At 40.5% G+C, this 21539-nt stretch overlaps 1 protein-coding gene across 1 annotated transcript in view; it reads right to left on the bottom strand.

Moving 5' to 3' along the window:
* The window catches only part of LOC149181316 (uncharacterized), a 54771-nt gene extending 33682 nt beyond the window's left edge, over window positions 1-21089 (bottom strand). Inside the window, exon 1 of the mRNA XM_089416571.1 lies at window positions 20565-21089. Coding sequence (XP_089272697.1) covers window positions 20565-20943 — 379 coding nt within the window. The 5' untranslated portion in view covers window positions 20944-21089. The remainder of the gene's footprint in view (window positions 1-20564) is intronic.
* Window positions 21090-21539: the final 450 nt, after the last annotated feature.

The raw sequence follows: 21539 nt of genomic DNA, 5'->3' as shown, positions 1-21539 counted from the left end.
GTTATCCCTCAATCTACCGTCATTTGGTTATCCAAGGATGAAAATCAAAATGTCAACATTCAATGGCACAGATACAAGTGAAAGCACCCAATAGATCAACAAACCAGATCAATATTACAAACTAGACAACATCCAAGACAACATTGAAAAAATTATGTTTGCAAAAGCGACTAGGCTATGTTAAAGTGGTGATGTGGATGAGGATACTCGTGAATGGGAAGTTCTAGCAACACGTACTAAATTTAACACTAGAACAACTGAAATAATCCTGCAAATATGGACTATAACAACATATAAGAAAAGTGATAAAGATGCATAATATTGTCTTTCTAGATGATGCTAGAAGGAAAGCAAAGTTTGTCGAAAAAAACTAACAAACTAGCAACCAAGGTTCTAAGATTAACAAAAGAGGTTACACCAAGTAATATAAATAATCATAATGAGAAAAACTACACAAAAAGACGCCACTTTCCAAATGAAGAAACAACTAGACTCATTACACCACATCAAAGTTAAGTCACTTGACATGATAACACGGAGAAGACAAAAATACAAGTATCCAACACGTGACACTAAAATGAACTATAGACAAAGATTCGATTTAGAAACTAGAACATTTACATGATGATACATATTCAATCATACATTATATATACAATGATACAAGTTACAACTAGTACTTACTACTACATCAATGGCGATAAATTGACAAATACACAAGAAATTAAAAACATAAACTATAGCTTTCTCATTAAATCATTAAAATCAAAATGTATTACATAGATATTGACTCAATAAGCTAATGATACTATAGGTGGGAATGCCAATGGCATATACAAAACAAGGTAGATACTAGAACTAAAGATCAAGATGGAAGAATCTCATAGCTCATGAGTCATGATTGTCAGTGGTTGTCCATGTCATCAACAACAAAATCAACATCACTACCACCATTGCTATCTTCTCCATCTTCCTCCTTTGTATCCAATCTAATCTATGCATCTGTCAGTGTGGAGGATGACCCTTCAAGAGTATCACCATCATCAAAAGTGACGCGTTGTAGCATTGGTTCATTAAGATCCAAGTTGGTCAATGCCAACTCAACACCGTTGTCCAAACCCATATCATCAAAAACCACATCCCACATTTGTGTCTTTCCCTTCAACCACTCCTCCCTCTACCAATAAATAAGATGAAGGTTGGTGTGCACATACACCATTGTCTCTACACTAGACTGCTCAAGTCTGCTCTTCTTCATACTATACAGATTCCCATATGAGCTCCAATTCCTCTCGCAACAAGAGGATGAAGTAACCTGAGGGAGGAGCCTCATGGCTAACTATTCTAAAGGAGCGCATGCTGCCCCATGAGTTTCCCACCAAGAATAGGGCTTCTTAGCCCCCATCTCTAATCACATATTAACCTCCAAGTCTCCCAGTGTCAATGGAAAACTCTGCAAAGGCATCCCCCACCTCATCAAAGCATGCTCTATTCTAAGATATTCATCTAAATGCATCCTTCCTCCCCTATGAAATTTCAACATCCATGTGAAGAGGAAATCTACATGAAGGCCCACCATTGAGCCACTCATTGCAATAATATATGGGATTCAATGTGAGAGCCAAGGAATGAAAAGGTGTGCAATTATGGTCCCACCTGCTGACAAGAATATCATGTATGATGGTGAAAAAGGCCTCTACTGATGTTTCATACTCAAGGCACTCATTCTGAAAAAATAATGGTCCTCACAGACTCAATGATGTAATCCCACCCCTCATTAACTTCCCATAAGATGGGTTGATTTGTGTCTGCAAATCACAACAAAGCAATTATATGGTCCATGATCTTAATAGTAATATCTACTCTCTCCCACTGGCCATCATCTAACATTGTATCCTTAGACTTTGTTAGGATTGCTTGATCTGTCTTTCTCCAAGACAAAAACTCTGAAATGACCATGGCCCCAAGAGCGGTCTCAACCTTCGTCAACCTCTTAAACATGATGCCTACTTGATCCATCTTTCTCCAGAAAGACCAAAACTTTGAAATAACCATGGCCTCGAGAGTAATCTTAACCTCCCTCAACCTCTAATGTGATGAATGAGAAGGCAAATTGCATATCTACAATTTTCAACAATGATAGATGTTTGTACTCTTTGTAGATTGTGAGGGCATTGGTATAATTTTGTACAAAATTGTGGATATGGCATGCATCCTCAATAAGATTTCTAATCCATGCCACATCAAAAGTAAAAGATTTAAGTGCTAAATTCAAAGAATGGACAATGCAAGGTGTCCAAAATATTTGTAGATATGTAACTTCCACAATCATGCCAATATACTTGCAAACAAGTGCATTGTCTATAATGACTTGCACACAAAAATCAACACCAACATCTTCAATAACTTTAGTGAACAAATTTTTGTTGACAGTGCTGAAATTCGTCAAACAATGGGACCTCCCCGATGTGAAGTCCCAACTAGACCTCACATCGTTTGGTGTAGGAGTCCCATCTGGTATGAAGGCCCAATTGCCATATACTTAGAGATTTTCCTTGGCTCTAGCTGTCAGCACATGAGAGTGTTACGCTAGTATCTTCAAACAACAAGGTATGTGTGTCTGTTGAGTGCGTAATTGTTAAAATTGGCAACTAGGGCCAAACTCTACATGGGTCATCTTATTTATGACAGCTGATATTTTTCTTGGATTCCTCTCTCTGAGAGGTGTAGGATTGATCTAAAGATCATCCAATTCCGACATATACAAATGAAGTTATGAATTTATTTTGATTATGGACAAATTGTCAAGGTAGGCCAACAAACTTACATAGGCTCAGAAGCCCAACAATCAGGTCTATTCATCCTCAACGTTTGCTATAAATACATGATGCCTTAGCCTCATTTGGACACACTCATCTTCACACTTCTTTTTCTCTCCTCATTGATTGGGTACGGATTTTTGGGCCTCTCTCTCTCCACACGTCCGAAATTTCAGGAGAGCAAAATTTCAAGAGAGCAAATTTTCAGGGGGCCGAACTTTTAGGAGAACAAATTTTCAGGAGGCCAAAATTTAGGAGGCAGAAATTTAAGGAGAGAGAAATTTCAGGAGACCGAATTTCTGGATAGTTTGACCAAGCATTGACTAGCATACGTTGACCTCCTTTGACTGTGTTTATGTGAGGGTTATCTCTATTTGGACAAGCTGCATTTCTGGGCACAAAAATCGAGGCTAAAAGTTGATTGTTGATCGGCGTTGATTGCAGCTAGGGCTAACCACAAGTGGGTTGTTTGACCAGACTTTGACTGGGCTGAATTTCACTATTTTGAGGGTTGTTTTATCTCGTTGTTTGGAGGCCGAAGTTGACTGGAGTTCACCAATTTGCTGAGGGTCAAATCTGCCCTGTTGACCAGCGTTGACTTTTCTGTTTATGGCTCTTTTGCTACTGTTATAAATTATCAGATTTGTAAATTGTACTATCTCTCTCTTTGCTGAACTATTGAAGACTAAAAGAAGATTTGATCAAGGGTGTCCCCACATTGGGGTTTGTCCCTGGCTGGTGCCACATCTTGTGTCCTCTTGTCTTGGCTTGTCTTCTACTATTTATGTTTATGTTCTATCTACATTTTACTATCATGTTGATGTGATTGTTAATCTGAATATTGATACTGGGCTAGTAAAAAAGTTGAAGTAAAATTGTTCTAAAGCATAGAACATACTAGTGTTGCCTAAAATTAACATGGTATCAGAGTTGAGGTGAAGACAAAGCCCAAGCAAGAGTGCAAGAGCAATCACCAAAGACAGTTGGATAAGGACAAAAGGCTCAATGGGTTCCTCATCCTACTTCCTGGCTGAAGACAAGCTCCATGATAAATCTGACTATCATGGATGGAATATGTCTCTTGATTTGACCTTGGAAGAAAAAGAAGTGATGGACTATGTGCAAGATAAAACCCCTGAACCTCCTTCAAATGCACTGGCTGCTACGAAGACCAAGTACAATAGGGTTGAAGTCAAAGCAAAGAAGATTATCAGGGATTCCATTGACAAGCATTTGGTGGCCTACATCTCTGAATTGAAGACCTCCAAGGAGATTTACGATAGGTTGGTCGGCATGTTCAAGGTTAGTAATGCTAATCAAATTCTATTTCTCAAGAATAGGTTGAAGGATACTAAGAAGGGCAAGGACGAGGATATTCAATCTTATTTCTTGCGGATTACTGAGATCGAGAATGATCTACTCTCAAATGGAGAAGTCATTCCTGACAGGGAACTTACTTTCACCACCCTTGGATGACTCCCACCTAAGTGGTATGTATTTAGAAACACTATACTCAACGATGATCGAATTCCAGGGTTTGAAAAATTGATGTCGAGATGCATTCAAGAAGAAACAAGAATGGTGGAGCAAGAAATGCCTTCTAATAGAATCAACCCTCTGCATTCTCCGCTTATGCCAAAAGGAGAAATAATGCATGGTCTAAAGGTCATTTCCATGGAAAGCCTGGATCTAAGGGAGGAAGGAAGGGCAGGTGCTTTGTTTGCAATAAGTTTGGCCACTACGCAAGGGAGTGTCCAAATAGAAGGGACACATCGCATGATGATGATCACAATCATTCCAGGGGCAACTTCAACAACAACGATCAAAGGAATGGCAGGTCCAATGGCAAAGGAAAAAGGAATGTGGGACATCAAGGAAATGGTCGACCCTCCAAGAAATTAAAAGAACTCCAAGTATGAAGAATCAAATGTTGTTAACAATAAGCAAAAAAAGCACTATCTTATATCGGCCCTCTCCACTGCCTTTCCTTCGGACACTTTGGGAAATTGGTTGATTGATAGTGGTGCCTCAAGGCACTTCACCGGATACAAGGACACCCTCTCTAATCTGATAGAAAAGGACACAAACTTAGAGATCATCCTTGGAGACGATGCCACCTATCCTGTGAAGGGAGTAGGGAATGTTACCCTTCAATTGAATCAAGGTAGCACTATTCATTTGCAAGAAGTATTACATGTACCTGATCTCAAGAAGAACCTAGTGAACATTTCAGCGATGGAGGACAAAGGATTCAAGGTGGCATTCATCGATGGAAAGGTACGTGTTTGGAAAATAAATTTTAAAATGCTTTTACTCTTGGGTTCAGGGTTGACACTTTATATCAAGTTGAAGGAACTCCATTGGAAGCCATGTCTTGCGACACATCTCTACAATCTGAACTATGGCACCAGAGGTTTGCCCATCTTCATTATAAGGCCCTACCCGATGTGAGACAGATCGTGACAGGTATGCCCGAGTTCAAAGTAGAGCATGAAGGTGTATGTTCAGGATTTGCCGAAGGAAAACTTACAAGGGGACTATTCCCCTCAAGTAATAGCAAGACCACAGATATATTGCAAATGATCCACTTCGACATATCTGGTATGATGCCCGTAAACTCTTTGGGAGGATACTTATATTATCTTACCTTTAGGGATGATTATTCTCGCAAGACCTGGATCTACTTCTTGAAGAAGGATGAAGTGTTCACTTGGTTCTGACACTTCAAAGCCTTGATCGAAAACCAATCCGAGAAGAAAATCAAGATATTGAGGACTGATAATGGGACCGAGTACGAATCCAATGAATTCCAAGATTATTGCAGAGAAGTTGGCATTAAGAGGGAGACTACAACGCCATACACTCCTGAGCAGAATGGTGTGGCTAAAAGGAAGAATCGCTCTATTGTAGAAGCAGTTCGTGCCATGCTTCATGATCAAAGCCTTCCGAAGTTCCTATGGGCTGAAGCTGCAAATATCGTCGTGTATGTTCAAAATTGATGCTCTCATCAAGCATTGGACTCGAAGACTCCCAAAGAAATGTTCAATGGTAAGAAACTCGATGTCTCTCATTTTAGAATTTTTGGAAGTCCCACATACTTTCATGTGCCAAAAAAGAAAAGAAGCAAATTGGGTGCATCTGGGAAGAAAAGAATCTTTGTGGGCTATAGTGAAAATTCTAAGGGATATAGAATTTATGCGGCTGGTCAAAAGGAAGTTGAGATAAGTCATGATGTCACCTTCGACGAAGATATGGCCCTCAAGAAGATCAACAACCTTCTTATCCTAATGACGGTCAAAGAAGCTGACACCGGAAATCAGGGTGCAAAAGAAGACGAAACGATGCCTGATGTTGATGAACCTATGGATCCTATTGATCATCCTCCTCATGAGCCCTCCTCTTTCAAAAGGAGACCCTTATGGCTTAGGGAGACTCTCGAAGATGCCGAGAGACACACTGCACCAAGCGTGACTTTCCGTGAAAGCAAGAAGCTGAACAAGTATCAAGCATATTTGACCACCATGAGCACTATCATTCAAAATGAGCCTTCATCATTCGAAGAAGCCGTTAAGCATCAAGTATGGAAGGATGTTATGAGTGAAGAATACGAGTCAATTATGAAGAATGATGTCTGGGATGTGGTCCCTAGACCCCAGGACAAATCAATTGTCACCTCTAAGTGGCTCTACAAAATCAAACATGGAGCTAATGGAAGTGCAGACCCTCTCATCCACAAATGTAAGAGGGAGTTGGCTTCTGAATTTGAGATGAAGTACCTAGGATCGATGCATTATTTCCTAGAGTTGGAGATCTGGCAAAACCCCGGTGAAATTTTCCTCTCTCAAGGAAAATATGTTGTGAAGATATTGGAAAGATTTGGGATGGTGGACTGCAAGCTTGTGACTACTCCGATGAAACTTAACTTTAAGAAGTTATGTGGTAGTGTTGTTGGACCTGAATTGGGAAATGCTTCTGAGTATCGTCAACTCATAGGAGCACTGATGTTCTTGGTGAACTCCCATCCAAACATATGTTTTGCAGTTAACATATTGAGCCAATATATGGTTAAGCCTCATCATATACATTGGATCGGTGCCAAGAATCTTCTGAGATATCTTCGAGGCACAATCGGAGATACACTGTCGGAGATGTGAGGCTAAATGGTTATTCTGATGTTGATTGGGCTGGCAATGTGGTGGATCGCAAGAGCACTTCTAGATGATGTTTTTCTTTGGGTTCTGCTTCGATATCCTAGATGAGCAGGAAGCAGAAATCGGTTGCCTTGAGCACCACCGAGGCCGATTACATAATTGCTAGTATGGCCTCCTGTGAAGCTGTCTGGTTGAGGAAGCTCTTCGGTGAGATATTTGGACATGTGTTGGATACCATTGTGATCCTCTGCGACAACCAGAGTGGGATCTGATTATTAGAGAATCCCGTGTTTCATGATCGCTCCAAGTATATAGATATCAGGTACCACTTTATCTGGGATATGGGACAACAAGGAGCAACAAGGATCCATCACATTGGGACTGATGAGCAGGTCGCCGATATTTTGACAAAGCCCCTAGGGAAGGTCAAATTCTTGGCCTTCCAAGAACGACATGGAGTCGTGGAGAGACCCTCTTATGAGGGTCCTGTATGAGATGGACATTGAGCTCTGGGAGCTCCGGGGGGCTTGGGGTACTTCTTGGAGCAATGAACAACCATAGGGTGAGTGGTTCAGCCTTCCCCTAGTGGTTTTTTGTGTACAGGGTGAGTGGTTCAGCCTTCCCCTATGATACCCCTTGGAGAAATGTAGGCATCCTTCTCTTGTTGAGACATCCTACCCATGCAGTCTGGGACTCATGGGAAGTACCTCTCGTCTGGCCAATGAGTAGGGAAATGAGGATAGTACTACTGATGGACACATCGTGTACTACCGTACTCCCTATGCTAAGATGACAGATATTGATCTAGGATCAATGGGAACTGACTTCGGGTCAGTAAGAGTGGTATGAGACACTCTCTTTTCATTGGAACTGACTTCGGGTCAATAAGAGTGGCATGAGACACTCTTTTGATTGGAACTGACCTCGAGTCAATAAGAATGGTATGAGACACTCTCTTTTATTTGGGACTGACTTCGGGATAGTAGAGAATGGTATGATACATTCTCAATCACTTATTCTTCTTCATAGTTCATCAGAGCAGAGCAGAGCAATGCATTGATGGCAGAGATTGTACAGATTGGCAAATGGAGTTCTCCCTAGTTGAGAGGGAGTGTTAAAATTGGCAACTAGGGCCAAACTCCACATGGGTCATCTTATTTATGACAGCTGATATTTTTCTTAAATTCCTCTCTCCGAGAGGTGTAGGATTGATCTAAAGATCATCTGATTCTGACATGTACAAATGAAGTTATGAATTTATTTTGATTATGGACAAATTGTCAAGGTCGGCCAGCAAACTTATGTAGGCTCAAAAGCCCAATAGTCACATCTATTCATCCTCAGCGTTTGTTATAAATACATGATGCCTTAGCCTCATTTGGACACACTCATCTTCACACTTCTCTCTCTCTCCTCATCGATTGGGTACGGATTTCTGGGCCTCTCTCTCTCCACATGTCCAAAATTTCATGAGTGAAATTTCAAGAGGCCGAAATTTCAGGAGACCGAAATTTCAGGAGACCGAATTTCTGGACAGTTTGACCAAGCATTGACTAGCATGCATTGACCTCCTTTGACTGTGTTTTTGTGAGGGCTATCTCTATTTGGGTAGGCCACATTTTTGGGCACAAAAATCGAGGCTAAACATTGACTGTTGACCAACATTCACTGTAGCTAGGGTTGACAGCAGGTGGGTTTTTTTACCAGACTTTGACTGGGCTAAATTTGACCGTTTTGAGGGTTGTTTTATCTTGTTGTTTGGAGGCCAAAGTTGACTGAAGTTGACCGATTTGCTGAGAGTCAAATTTGCCATGTTGACCAACATTGACTTTTTTGGTTAGGGCTCTTTTGCTGCTATTATAAATTATCAGATTTATAAATTATACTCTCTCTGCTGAACTATTGAAGACTAAAAGAAGATTTGATCAAGGGTTTCCCCACATTGGGGTTTGTCCCTGGCTGGTGCCACATCTTGTGTCCTCCTGTCTTGGCTTGTCTTCAACTATTTATGTTTATGTTCTATCTGCATTTTACTATCATGTTGATGTGATTGCTAATCTGAATATTGATACTGGGCTAATAAAGAAATTGAAGTAAAATTGTTCTAAAGCATAGAACATACTATTGTTGCCTATAATTAACAGTAATGTAATTGTGTCAAGGTTCTCTTACTACAAAGGGGGAGAGTAAAGTGAGCCTCTAAATGAGAGGTAGTAGTACCACCCACGAAGAGACACACGCGAACCAAAAAGTTTTGTCCAGCACCCAGCGGAATAGTCCACAGCGGATGCAACAGTCGTTAAAATCGAGGTGAAGGGGACAACATGTACACCACCCAACGGAGTAGTCCACATGGATGTGACAGTCGTGACAACCAAGAAACAAAGATGGTCTGTCGAGTATCTCGCAAACTAGTCCACAAGGATGTGACATCGGTGATAGCCAATACACAAAGGTGCTATGTCTAGTATCCTACGAAGTAGTCTATATATTGTGAATCCTTGAATTTTCCAAGAGCATCCACTGTTGAGAAATCTAGGGCATAAGAGGCATAAGAATGAGGTGATTTCTCTTGTAATGATAACTGCTTGTGAATGCCTTTTACTTCTTTAGATTAGATTCTTCTCTTAACTTAGATTATTAGAGTTTTCTTCTTTATCAAACAACTACCAAAGCATAAACAATAAGGAGACAATAGACATAGAATGTGTGCGATCAGCTAGGGCCAAAACCTCTCCAACTTGAGAGGAAAACCCAAACGAATTCTTCTTCTTATAGAAACTTCAAGTGACGAATACCAAGACCAAGACCCTTGACACAACAACCTCTCCAAGACCAAGTCACAATACCCTTCTTCACAACTTCTTCTTCTAGCTCAAGTTAACTCTAGTCAAATTGACTTCTAACACTGCAAATTTTGGCTACTCTAGTACTTCGGCCTTCCTCCACAGATCTGCAACTTTCGGCTGCCTGAAACTTCTACAACTATTGTTGAATTATGGACCTTTATGATGTGTTTCTCCTTCACTTGGCTTGAGGGCTTCTCCTTGTAATCTCGGCTAGCAATAATGATGGTTTGGTGACCCTTTACTTGACTTCTGTAAGGGCTGATGTAACCCTACTGTAGAAACCCTAGTTTTTGTCACACGTGCGAGGAGACTAACCCAAAAACAGTGCCAAAGATCTTCATTCTTCCTCTCTTTCTTCTCGCTGGTTATGAGGTTGCTCTCCTTGTGATTTTCGTGCTTCTTCTCTTGTCTTGGATGCTTGACCAAATTGTCCTTCAAGTGATGTTGAGTTGCTCTATATATAGAGGGCTACCCATGTGATAAAGGCGACTTGACCTTATGCCTAGGCCAACATGCCATTAAGAATCATCTTAATTTCCTTTTGTAGGCCGATTTCAAGGGGTACTTGTGATAAGATCTTGGAGGGTTTGTGATACAAATAGCTTCTCTTTTTACAATGTATCATATGCCCAAATGGGTCTTCAATCCTTGACATTGACTTTACTAGATTTTATGACTTGATGACCAAACCTAATAGCTCACAATGGGAGCTTCAACTAAAATAAAATTCCTTGAGCATGAAACCCATGACTCGGGCATTACAAAATAATTTCATTTTCTTCTTTACATCAATTACATAAAATCATGATTACACATCTCATTATGAAGACTGAACCTAGTTACATTTTCACCATCCACTACTTTCAAGAAGACTAGTCCTTTCAAGGAAAACACCATGAAGTTGACCATCCATCAAGCAATGCTAACCTCAGATGATGACCATACTAATTTAATAGGCTTCAGCATTTTATCCACCTCCTTCTTTGCCTTAGCCAACAATATGGTTCTAAGCTCTCTAAACAAAGAAGCACATACCCAACTAGATTCCCTTGTGCTAGAGATCGACACATCTCAATAAAAAAGGTGGCCATGCAACATAAAATGAGATGAAGTTGAAATAGAAAAAAATAATGGTACGATCAATCTCTTCTCACTCCTCTTGCTTAAATATCTTGTCCATTGGGCCAAGTGCCCTCCTTTTTGTTGCTTGAATTGCACTCCCACTGGAACCCCCAAATGGATAATTAGTTTCCCTCAAGAATGAAAGAGGATACTCATTCTTGGTTTTTATGACGCTGCCACCATTGCCACATCAACATTGACCTCTTTTTCTTGTTCTTTTTGTTTGGATGCATTCACTCTTGTATATGCTCCAAGTCCATAAGATGTGCCCAACAAATGCTCTCTCATTTGGAAGTAGGTTCTCTTGAATTGATGGTTGTGAAAACTACATGTCCAAAGAACATTGCCTCCTCCCTTTAACTTACTCTATGGCCCTTGATGTTTTGCAGCTTACTTCCACAAGAGATATTTCTGTTCTTGCACCTATTGTCATGCTAAATAATGTTTTTTTCAACAAGTGAAGCTTCTGTTGCAACCCCACTTTCAACAGATGAAACACCTACAGACCTTAATGAAATTGGAGGGGAGACATCAGTGTTGCAGGGGAGCGCCCCCCCGATCCCACTCCCAATCCGCGCTCCAGGCTGGAGCGACTCGGGAGCGGGTCGGGAGCGCGCTCCCTAAAAAAAATTTCGCTCCCTGCCTTTTCGGGAGCGTTTTGCCTGTTTTGCAAAAAAAATTTGTAGTAATGTTCAAAATGCAATTTTTTTAAAGAAACAAATAATTTTTGAGTGGGGCAGCGTAATGATCAAGTCTAGGCCCTAGTATTGATATGCTATTCATGGTAATGTTAAATTCTTAAAGTAAAAGTGACATTCTCCTTAATCTTCATTTTCACATTCTCCTTAATCTTCATTTAAAAGTGACATTCTCCTTAATCTTCATTTTCACATTCTCCTTAATCTTCATTTTCATCCTTTTACTTAAATTTTTAACATTACCATGAAATGACTCAGGATGTTTGAGACTGGTTCCGGCCTTATTGGATTTCATATGGAGAAGGTAGAATTTTATATTTCATTCAAAATCCAGCAAACTTATCAGTTTTTCAGGATTTCAAAATTGGGGGATTGCAATGTTTCCATTGAATTTTGTCATGTATTAGGGTATGAAACTCGTATTTAATCAAGAGCACCAATCCCTCTATGTACCTTGATGTTAGTGACATTGGTTGTCGAACTCTTCTATCATGACCCTCCTAAAAATGTACGCATCACTCAAACAAAATCTTGACTTGACATGCTATACTTTTTCTATCTTATGTTAATTCTTAGAGGGTGATATTAATGACAAAGATCCCTATACAAATACAGAGGTAATGACAAAGATACCTCTGGATATTAATGCTTAGAGGGTGATATTAATGATAAAAATCCTGATTTTCCAACAAGACTAAAAAATTAGACATTTCTCGTAGTGGCAAGAGACCCAAGCATAAGAAATAGATAATAGATTTACTTCTCTTTTCTAGTTTCTAGTAGCTTTTATAACTATTGACTCTTTCATATTTATTATGATATTTTTTTACACAATATAGGACAATTTAAGTTTGAAGTTGGCAATTATAACTCATTAGTAATGAATTATGAATATGATGCTTCATGAAAGTTGAAAGTTGTTTCATTTTATAACATTTCATTTCATGTTAAATATTATTTGTTGTAATGGTTACACTTAGCTTACAAGTACAACTTTGGTGATCAATGATGATAAATGTTATATATTGAATTTTGAAAGCTTGAAACTTTAAGATTGATGAATCATGAGACTCAATATGTTGTATGTTATTATGTTACTAACTTGTGGACGTGGTTGATGAAGATTATAATTTCTAGATGATTGTTGTTATATGGTCCAATCTATGTTTTTTTATGTTTTTTATATCTAATTCATTATTCTACATGTTTTTGTTGACATATATGTATCAAAATATAAAAAATATACATATTATATAAAAAATGCTCCGGGATTCGCTCCCAAACCAGGAGCTTCTGAAAATGTCACTCCCGCTCCCAAGTAACACTGGGAGACATTATCATTGAGGGCATTCCTCCCTTTCTTTTTGCCTTTTCCAGCTGCCCTTGATTGAGCTATGATTGCCAACTGCCCTTGATTGAGCCATGATTGCTCTTATATGAAGAAAAATAGACTGTTGTAAGAAAAACAAATTGATGTACCAAAAACAAACTGCTGTAGTAAAAATAAAAATAAAAAAATGGATGCAAAATCTGTTGAAATTTGGTACCGGAGGACAGGTGGTTCCCTTAGGCTTTGATCTTTGGCCTAGGGAAAAGTGTCCAAAAGAATTTAATTTTTCTCCTAAAGTGACTTTATAATTTTATAAAGTTAAATCTAATTTAAAAGTGACTTTAAGTGATAAAGTTATTAAGTCTAATTTTAAAGTGACTTTTATAAAGTCAATGAAAAATTAGAAAGGAAAAGTGACTTTGGAAATAAATGACTAAGTGGGTCTTTATTAAAGTGGGGTGAATTAAAAAATAGAAAGTGAGATTTAAATGAGCATTTAATCTCAGCCATTGATCTAAATCTATTTCAGCCATTGGATTTAGAGATCACCCAAAAGTCACTTGGATCACCCAAAAGTCACTTGGAGTTATATTAAAGGAGGAAAAGGAGGAAAATGTCATTCATTTTTTCATGAGCAGATTGGGAGAAGGAGAGCAAGAGAGCAAGAGAGATTTCTGAGCAGGGAGGAGAAGGAGACAGCAGCTTGGCACACATTCCAAGGCAGCAGTTGAGCAGATTTGTACAACTGATTCAGCACATAGTGAAAGGCAGATTTTTGCACAAAAATCGAAGAGCAGTTTGCTGATTTTTCTGCAAACAAAACGGAGGCCGTACAGCATTTATTGCTGTCCTGTTTGCTGTAATTTCCAGATTGCTGTGAGGCACGGGAAAGGAGATAAGTTGTAAATTTGTTCGCTGATTTTTTGCTGAATAATTCTCACTGTAAAAAGGCAATTTTCAGAAATAAAGAAGAGCTCTCAAACTGGTTTTCCCCAAGAGTTGTAGGGGGTTTTTTTCAGGGTCAAGTTGACCAAAAATATCAGTGTTTTAATGTGTTTTAATGGCTGTTTTTGATTGCTGATTTTTAATTCTGCAATTTCCAGCATTCTGAAAAATTTCCAGAATTTGTGTTTTCAGCAATATTTATTTTTTCAGTCTGTTAAATGTATGGTTATGGGAATGGGCATTTAACTACATGGGAGAAATAAGGAGAAACTGAAAACCGGGGTGGGAAAACAGAAATTTCTACATGGTATCGGAGCTTGAGTGCTGAAGGGCAGTTTGGGACAGCAAAAGGAAAAATTACAGTTGCTGATTTTTCACTCAGAAAATTCCAGCAAGCTGATTTTTTCATAAACAGCAGTTTTACCTTTACTACAGCAGTGTTATTTTTCAGATTTAGGACAGCAGGATGTCATTGGGATTGAGGGTGGAGGATAGGTTGGATGGGCATACAAATTACAGTGTTTGGAATGAGAGAATGCAGAGTATCTTTGAGGAGGCAGAAGTCTGGGATATCATGGTGCATACCGCACAGAACCCTGTTGTTGTGCCCACTGATGTTACTCAGTTGGCTGAGTATAAAAAGAAGAACAATAAGGGTAAGAGGCTGATTCTAGACGAAATCAAAGACCATTGCATTCCTCATGTGAGAGGAAAAAGCAATGCCCATGAGATGTGGACAGCATTGTCCAATCTCTATCAGAGTACCAATGAGAACCGGAAGATGGTCCTGAAGGAGAAGCTGAAGAACATTAAGATGGGTAATGATAGTGCAACTGGATATCTCACAAAGATTACTAATGTGAGAGATGAGTTGGCAGCGATTGGAGAGGCCATTCCACCCACTGAGTTGGTGCGGATTGCAGTGAATGGCCTCCCCCGTTCATGGTTGAACTTTGCTGATGGGGTTTGTGCACGTGAGACCCTTCCCACATGGGAGAGGTTTTGGGATGATTGTATTCAGACAGAGATCAGGAAAGGTCAGCTTGGGGCAGCTAAGCCAGTTGAGCAGGATGAGGATGTAGCACTGGTGGCAGGAGGCAAGAAAGGCAAAGGGAAGAAGCAGGCTTCCACAAGCAGTGGTGGGGGCAAAGGCAAAGGTAAAGGTAAACAGGGGAACACACAGAAGGACTATTCCAAGGTGAAGTGTTGGAATTGTCAAAAGATGGGACACTATGCAGTTGTGTGTCCGGAGAAGAAGAAGAAGAAGGGGAAGAACCAGGACGTGGCAGCTTCAGCAGAGATTGAGGACTTTGCTGGTCGTTTTGACCGAGAGTTTGCGTTCACTACGTGTGAGTCGTCTAGTGCAAGATCACCTGCCACACAGGTTCAGAGGGAGCATGCTTTTCCCTCGATTAGCGGAGCATCTACAAGTATCTGGTATGTGGACAGTGGGGCTTCACGTCACATGACAGGAGTCCGTGAGTACTTCTCAGAGCTTTCAGAGAGTGGTACTGATATTGAGGTAGTACTCGGTGATGACAGAGTTGTTAGAGCAGTCGGGGTGGGGACAGTGACATTTCAGAGGGAGTCCAAACCTCCCTTGAAGGTGTCAGAGGTTCTTTATGTGCCAGGGATGAGGAAGAACCTCATATCCGTCTCAGCTTTGGAGGACAGAGGATATGAGGTACTGTTCAGGGGAGGACAGGTGTACGCTATGCAAAGGTGTACAAGTTTGCATTTCAGCCCCTTTTGGCATTGAGCAGTAGTACCGACAGCAGAGCTAGCAGTTCTGAGCTGTGTGAAATTTGGCACCGCAGGATGGGACATATGTATCATGGAGCCTTGAGGACATTGCGGGAGATCACTACAGGTGTGCCAGATTTCAGTACTAATCACTTTGATACTTGCAGAGGTTGTGCGATGGGCAAATTTGCCAAATCCCCTTTTCCCAGCAGTGACAGCAGAGCGACGGGGATACTTGATTTGATTCATTCCGATGTGAGCGGTCGGATGTCTCATGTTTCCTTGAGTGGATATGAGTACTATGTGTTATTCATTGATGATCACTCCAGGAGGACCTGGATTTATTTCTTGAAGACCAAGAGTGAGGTCTTCAAGCGGTTTCAGGAGTTCAGAGCTCTTGTGGAGACACAGACAGGTCGAAAGATCAAGTCCCTGAGGTCGGACAATGGAGGAGAGTACACCCTTGGAGAGTTTGTTGACTATTGTGCGGAGGCAGGCATTAGGAGGGAGTTCACTGTTCCTTACAACCCCCAGCAGAACGGGGTTGCAGAGAGGAAGAACAGATCCATCATAGGGGCTACCAAAGCCATGTTACATGATCAAGGGTTGCCATTGTTCTTGTGGGCAGAGGCCTGCAACACAGCTGTTTACTTGCAGAACAGGAGTCCGCATCGTGCCTTGGGGCACATGACTCCGGAGGAGGCTTTCTCTGGGAAGAAGCCTGATATTGGTCATCTTCATATCTTTGGATGCATTACATACTCCTATATACCCAAGGAGAAGAGGACCAAACTAGAGCCCACCGCAGAGAAGGGTATCTTTGTGGGCTACAGTGAGACTTCAAAGGCCTTTCGGATTTACATTCCTGCACAGAGGAGAGTTGTTGTCAGACGGGATGTGAAGTTCGAGGAGGACAGGGCCTTTAGGAGGTCACAGGAGTTAGAGTATCTGGATCAACCAGACCCTCAGCAGCAGTTGAGTCAGTCGCAAGGATCCAGTGGGCAGGGATCAGGAGGATCCGGAGGTACATCTATGAGGATGTCAGGTCCGTCAGTGAGCAGTGGCTCGCCAAGCCAGAGGGGTGGTGCTCCGGGCAGCATGCAGAGCAGTTCACAGAGCAGTTCACTAGGGAGTCCATTGATGGACAGTTCACACGGTACCTCAGCTTCTACAGGTTCAGGTGCAGGCAGGAGGACAGCAGACAGACAGTCAGGAGTTCAGGCTACTGATGATGATGAGGAGGAGGAGTTTCATTCTCCAGTGGGAGAAGTGCGTTCAGGGAAGAGGAAGCCCAAGTGGCTTCAAGACACCTTGAGAGATGCCACATCTGTTGCTGAGCCGAAGAGGCCGGTCAGAGAGAGTAGACCACCTGAGAGGTTTTGTAGCTATATGGCGATGGTTACCAGCATCCTTGACTCTGAGCCTTCTAGCTATGAGGAGGTAGCTAGCCAGCAGGTCTGGAGAGAGGCCATGCAGGAGGAGTATTCTTCTATCATGAAGAATGATGTTTGGGAGGTGGTGCCGAGGCCTGAGGGCAAATCCGTGGTTACTTCCAGATGGCTTTACAAGGTAAAGCATGCTGCAGATGGCAACATTGAGAAATTCAAAGCGAGGTTTGTGGCTAGAGGGTTCTCCCAGGTAGAGGGAGTTGATTATGAGGAGACCTTCGCTCCCGTGGCTCGATATACTTCGATCCGCTCCATTATATCGCTAGCAGCAGAGATGGGTTGGAAGATCCACCAGATGGATGTGAAGACCGCATTTCTCAATGGCTTCATACAGGAGGAGGTGTACATTGAGCAGCCACATGGCTTTGAGGTGCATGGGAAGGAGTCCCATGTGTGCAGATTGAAGAAGGCCCTTTATGGCCTGAAGCAAGCTCCCAGAGCTTGGTACTCCAGGATAGATGCATACTTGCAGGGGATGGGTTTCACAAAGAGTGAGGCAGATCCGAACCTTTACTTTATTGTGATTGGTGAGGAGCCTCTCATTCTGGTGCTGTATGTGGATGACTTGATCATTACAGGTGCAGAGAGACTCATAGAGCACTGCAAGAGAGATCTTGCGGCGGAGTTTGAGATGAAGGACATCGGCTTGATGCATTACTTTTTGGGTTTGGAGGTGTGGCAGGAGGAGGGGCATTTCTTCCTGGGGCAGGGGAAGTATATTGTGGACATCCTTAGCAGATTCCACATGGAGGATTGTAGACCCATGTCGACACCGATGATCACCAACTGGAAGAAGCTTCATGCTTCGGATTCCGAGTTGGTGGATCCTACATTGTACAGGCAGCTGATTGGTTCCTTGATGTATTTGGTCAACACTAGACCAGATATCTGTTTTGCAGTCAACACGATGAGTCAGTTTATGTGTGAACCTAGGAAGGTTCACTGGGTGGCTGCAAAACACATTTTGCGGTACTTGCAGGGGACAGTGGATTATGGTCTGGACTACAGGCAGGGAGATGGAGTGAGATTGGCAGGATACACTGATTCTGATTGGGCAGGTTGTGCTTTTGATAGGAAGAGCACTTCAGGGTGTTGTTTTGGGTTGGGTTCAGCAGTAGTGTCATGGTTCAGCCGGAAGCAGCAGTCAGTAGCACTGAGTTCAGCGGAAGCAGAGTATATGGCAGCCAGTCTAGCTAGTTGTGAGGCCATCTGGCTTCGCAAGATGTTGTTTGGCTTATTTGGTCAGCCGTTGAGACCTTCAGTGATTTACTGTGATAATCAGAGTTGCATTAAACTCACGGAGAATCCAGTATTTCATGACAGGTCAAAGCATATCGGGATCAGATATCATTTCATCAGAGACTATGTTCAAAAGGGAGCTGTGAAGCTTGAGTATATTTCCACTGATGAGCAGGTTGCAGATATTCTTACCAAAGCCTTACCACGGGGCAAGCATGTCTACTTCAGAGACAAGATGGGTGTGGTGAGGAACACCTTCCTCGGTAAGAGGGAGTGTTGAAATTTGGTACCGGAGGACAGGTGGTTCCCTTAGGCTTTGATCTTTGGCCTAGGGAAAAGTGTCCAAAAGAATTTAATTTTTCTCCTAAAGTGACTTTATAATTTTATAAAGTTAAATCTAATTTAAAAGTGACTTTAAGTGATAAAGTTATTAAGTCTAATTTTAAAGTGACTTTTATTTATAAAGTCAATGAAAAATTAGAAAGGAAAAGTGACTTTGGAAATAAATGACTAAGTGGGTCTTTATTAAAGTGGGGTGAATTAAAAAATAGAAAGTGAGATTTAAATGAGCATTTAATCTCAGCCATTGATCTAAATCTATTTCAGCCATTGGATTTAGAGATCACCCAAAAGTCACTTGGATCACCCAAAAGTCACTTGGAGTTATATTAAAGGAAGAAAAGGAGGAAAATGTCATTCATTCTTTCATGAGCAGATTGGGAGAAGGAGAGCAAGAGAGATTTCTGAGCAGGGAGGAGAAGGAGACAGCAGCTTGGCACACATTCCAAGGCAGCAGTTGAGCAGATTTGTACAGCTGATTCAGCACATAGTGAAAGGCAGATTTTTGCACAAAAATCGAGGAGCAGTTTGCTGATTTTTCTGCACACAAAACGGAGGCCGTACAGCATTTATTGCTGTCCTGTTTGCTGTAATTTCCAGATTGCTGTGAGGCACGGGAAAGGAGATAAGTTGTAAATTTGTTTGCTGATTTTTTGCTGAATAATTCTCACTGTAAAAAGGCAATTTTCAGAAATAAATAAGAGCTCTCAAACTGGTTTTCCCCAAGAGTTGTAGGGGGTTTTTTTCAGGGTCAAGTTGACCAAAAATATCAGTGTTTTAATGTGTTTTAATCGCTGTTTTTGATTGCTGATTTTTAATTCTGCAATTTCCAACATTCTGAAAAATTTCCAGAATTTGTGTTTTCAGCAATATTTATTTTTTCAGTCTGTTAAATGTATGGTTATGGGAATGGGCATTTAACTACATGGAAGAAATAAGGAGAAACTGAAAACCGGGGTGGGAAAACAGAAATTTCTACAAAATCTCCTCTAAAACTTCTTTATCTCCTTTGCCCCCACTCCAAATGCACCGACAGCTCCAAAACAGTGAACGAATGAGTGAAAAATCAATGCCAAACCGAGTTATAAGAAATGCACAGTGGGCACTTTACTAGGGACATGTGCCCTGAAATCAGGACACAAACTTGGCACAGGCCAGTAATGTGTTTGACTCGTGTCCTGGGCCCAAGACATGAGTCAAATTCGTGTCCAGCACATGTCATGGTGTGTCCAACAGAAAGGATTTATGACACGAGGGGCAGGGCGTGTCAAACTTCAGACTTAAAAAATCCTATCAGCTCAAATAAGGTAACAACGATAAGGATATCATTTCACAGTCATGAAATGAATGTAAGGCATATTAAAAGCCAGGTTTTTAGGAAGGCCGTGTCAGAAACTTATGGATTCGGTATTATAAATTAAATTAAGGGACTTATGGTTCAAATTTTAATTTTCAAGGTGCAGAAACTTCGAAACCCTTTGAAAAATGTCAATCATTGAGGTTTACGGTTTAAGTTTTAAACTTTTAAAGTAGGGTTAAGGTTTCAAATTTCCATTGTTAAAAGATGTAAAACAATATCTTTCACAGCCTTACATCTGAGATTCTACCCAGATTTCAGGCGTAAAAACATCACTCATTTAGTATGATGAGTTACTAAAAAGGGTTTCAGATTCACTGGTGCTAGACAAAACTAAGAGATTTAACCCTAATTTTGAAAAAAGACAACAGTAATAGACGGTTAAAAATCGACATTTCAAATTAGGGTCGAAAATCAATATTTAGAAATTAGAGCTAAGAATCAACATTTAAAATTAGAAACAAGAATTCATGTTCATTTCGTCGCTAGTGAACTTCAAAAGGAAAGAGAATTAAGAACCCCACCTTTGAAAAACGACTGTAAAATCTGACTTCTCTTGGATATTATTTTCCCCGCTTTTTCCGGAGCTTTCTCGCAGAGCATTCTGAGGAGCTGCCTCGCCAGCATTTGTCCGCTGCGTCCTTCATCGTCTTTCGGAGGATTTGGGGAACGCAAAATATCAAAGAAGAGTGTAGACTGTCCCCGGCGAGATATCGTATTGATCGAAGCCACTGCGTTGCAGAGCCATAGACGAGCTTCGGAACGGCCATCAGCCGTAATCAACTTCCAGATCAAGGGTTCCAGTCTTTCTAGCATGCATATCCTCTTCGTACTTTGCATTCCATCGTGAGCCGATGATGCTGAAACAAGATTGTCCGGGACTGTTACGAACAGATTCGTCATTTTGTTCGTGTGGAAAAACAAGATTGATGAAACAGTTAAATATATGGTGCCATTCAAAGCTTCTGGTCTCCTCGATTATATTGATATTCGCGGAGAGCGGAGTTGCGCAACGAAAAAGGTCCCTTGTTTTCAGAAAATTATTATAATCCAAGTGTTCGTATTTATATTTGTATGGTTTTAAGAGAGATTAAAATGAGTTGTATGATATTCTTCCCGAACCAAAAAAATAATAATTAAAATAAAAGAAAAAAAAATATATATATATATATATATATATTATAAAAGTTTTTAGTGTCAATTATAATAAATTTGGATTTATGAGGCTGAATTTTTTTATATGTGATTTCTTGAATTAATTAATTTTATACTTTGTACTATGAAATTTGATTTTTTTTTTTATTTGGTAAATTTAAGTTTAAAATGTAAATTGAATTAATTAGTTTAGATGTAAATCTATAATTTTTTATTTAATATATTTTTAATTTGTAATATAAGATTATGAGACATGTAATTTATTAAATGTTATAAAATATTTTATTATTCTCTATAAAATAAAATAAAATTTTTTAGTAATAAAGGTTGGGGAGGCAAGAGTG

This window comes from Pinus tabuliformis, chromosome 3_2 (genome assembly GCF_031772625.1).
Source record: "Pinus tabuliformis cultivar Carrire ecotype Pingquan chromosome 3_2, CPIR1, whole genome shotgun sequence".
Lineage (NCBI taxonomy): Eukaryota > Viridiplantae > Streptophyta > Pinopsida > Pinales > Pinaceae > Pinus > Pinus tabuliformis.
Note: the sequence above shows the minus strand (reverse complement) of the source record. Positions and strands in the feature narration are given on the sequence as shown.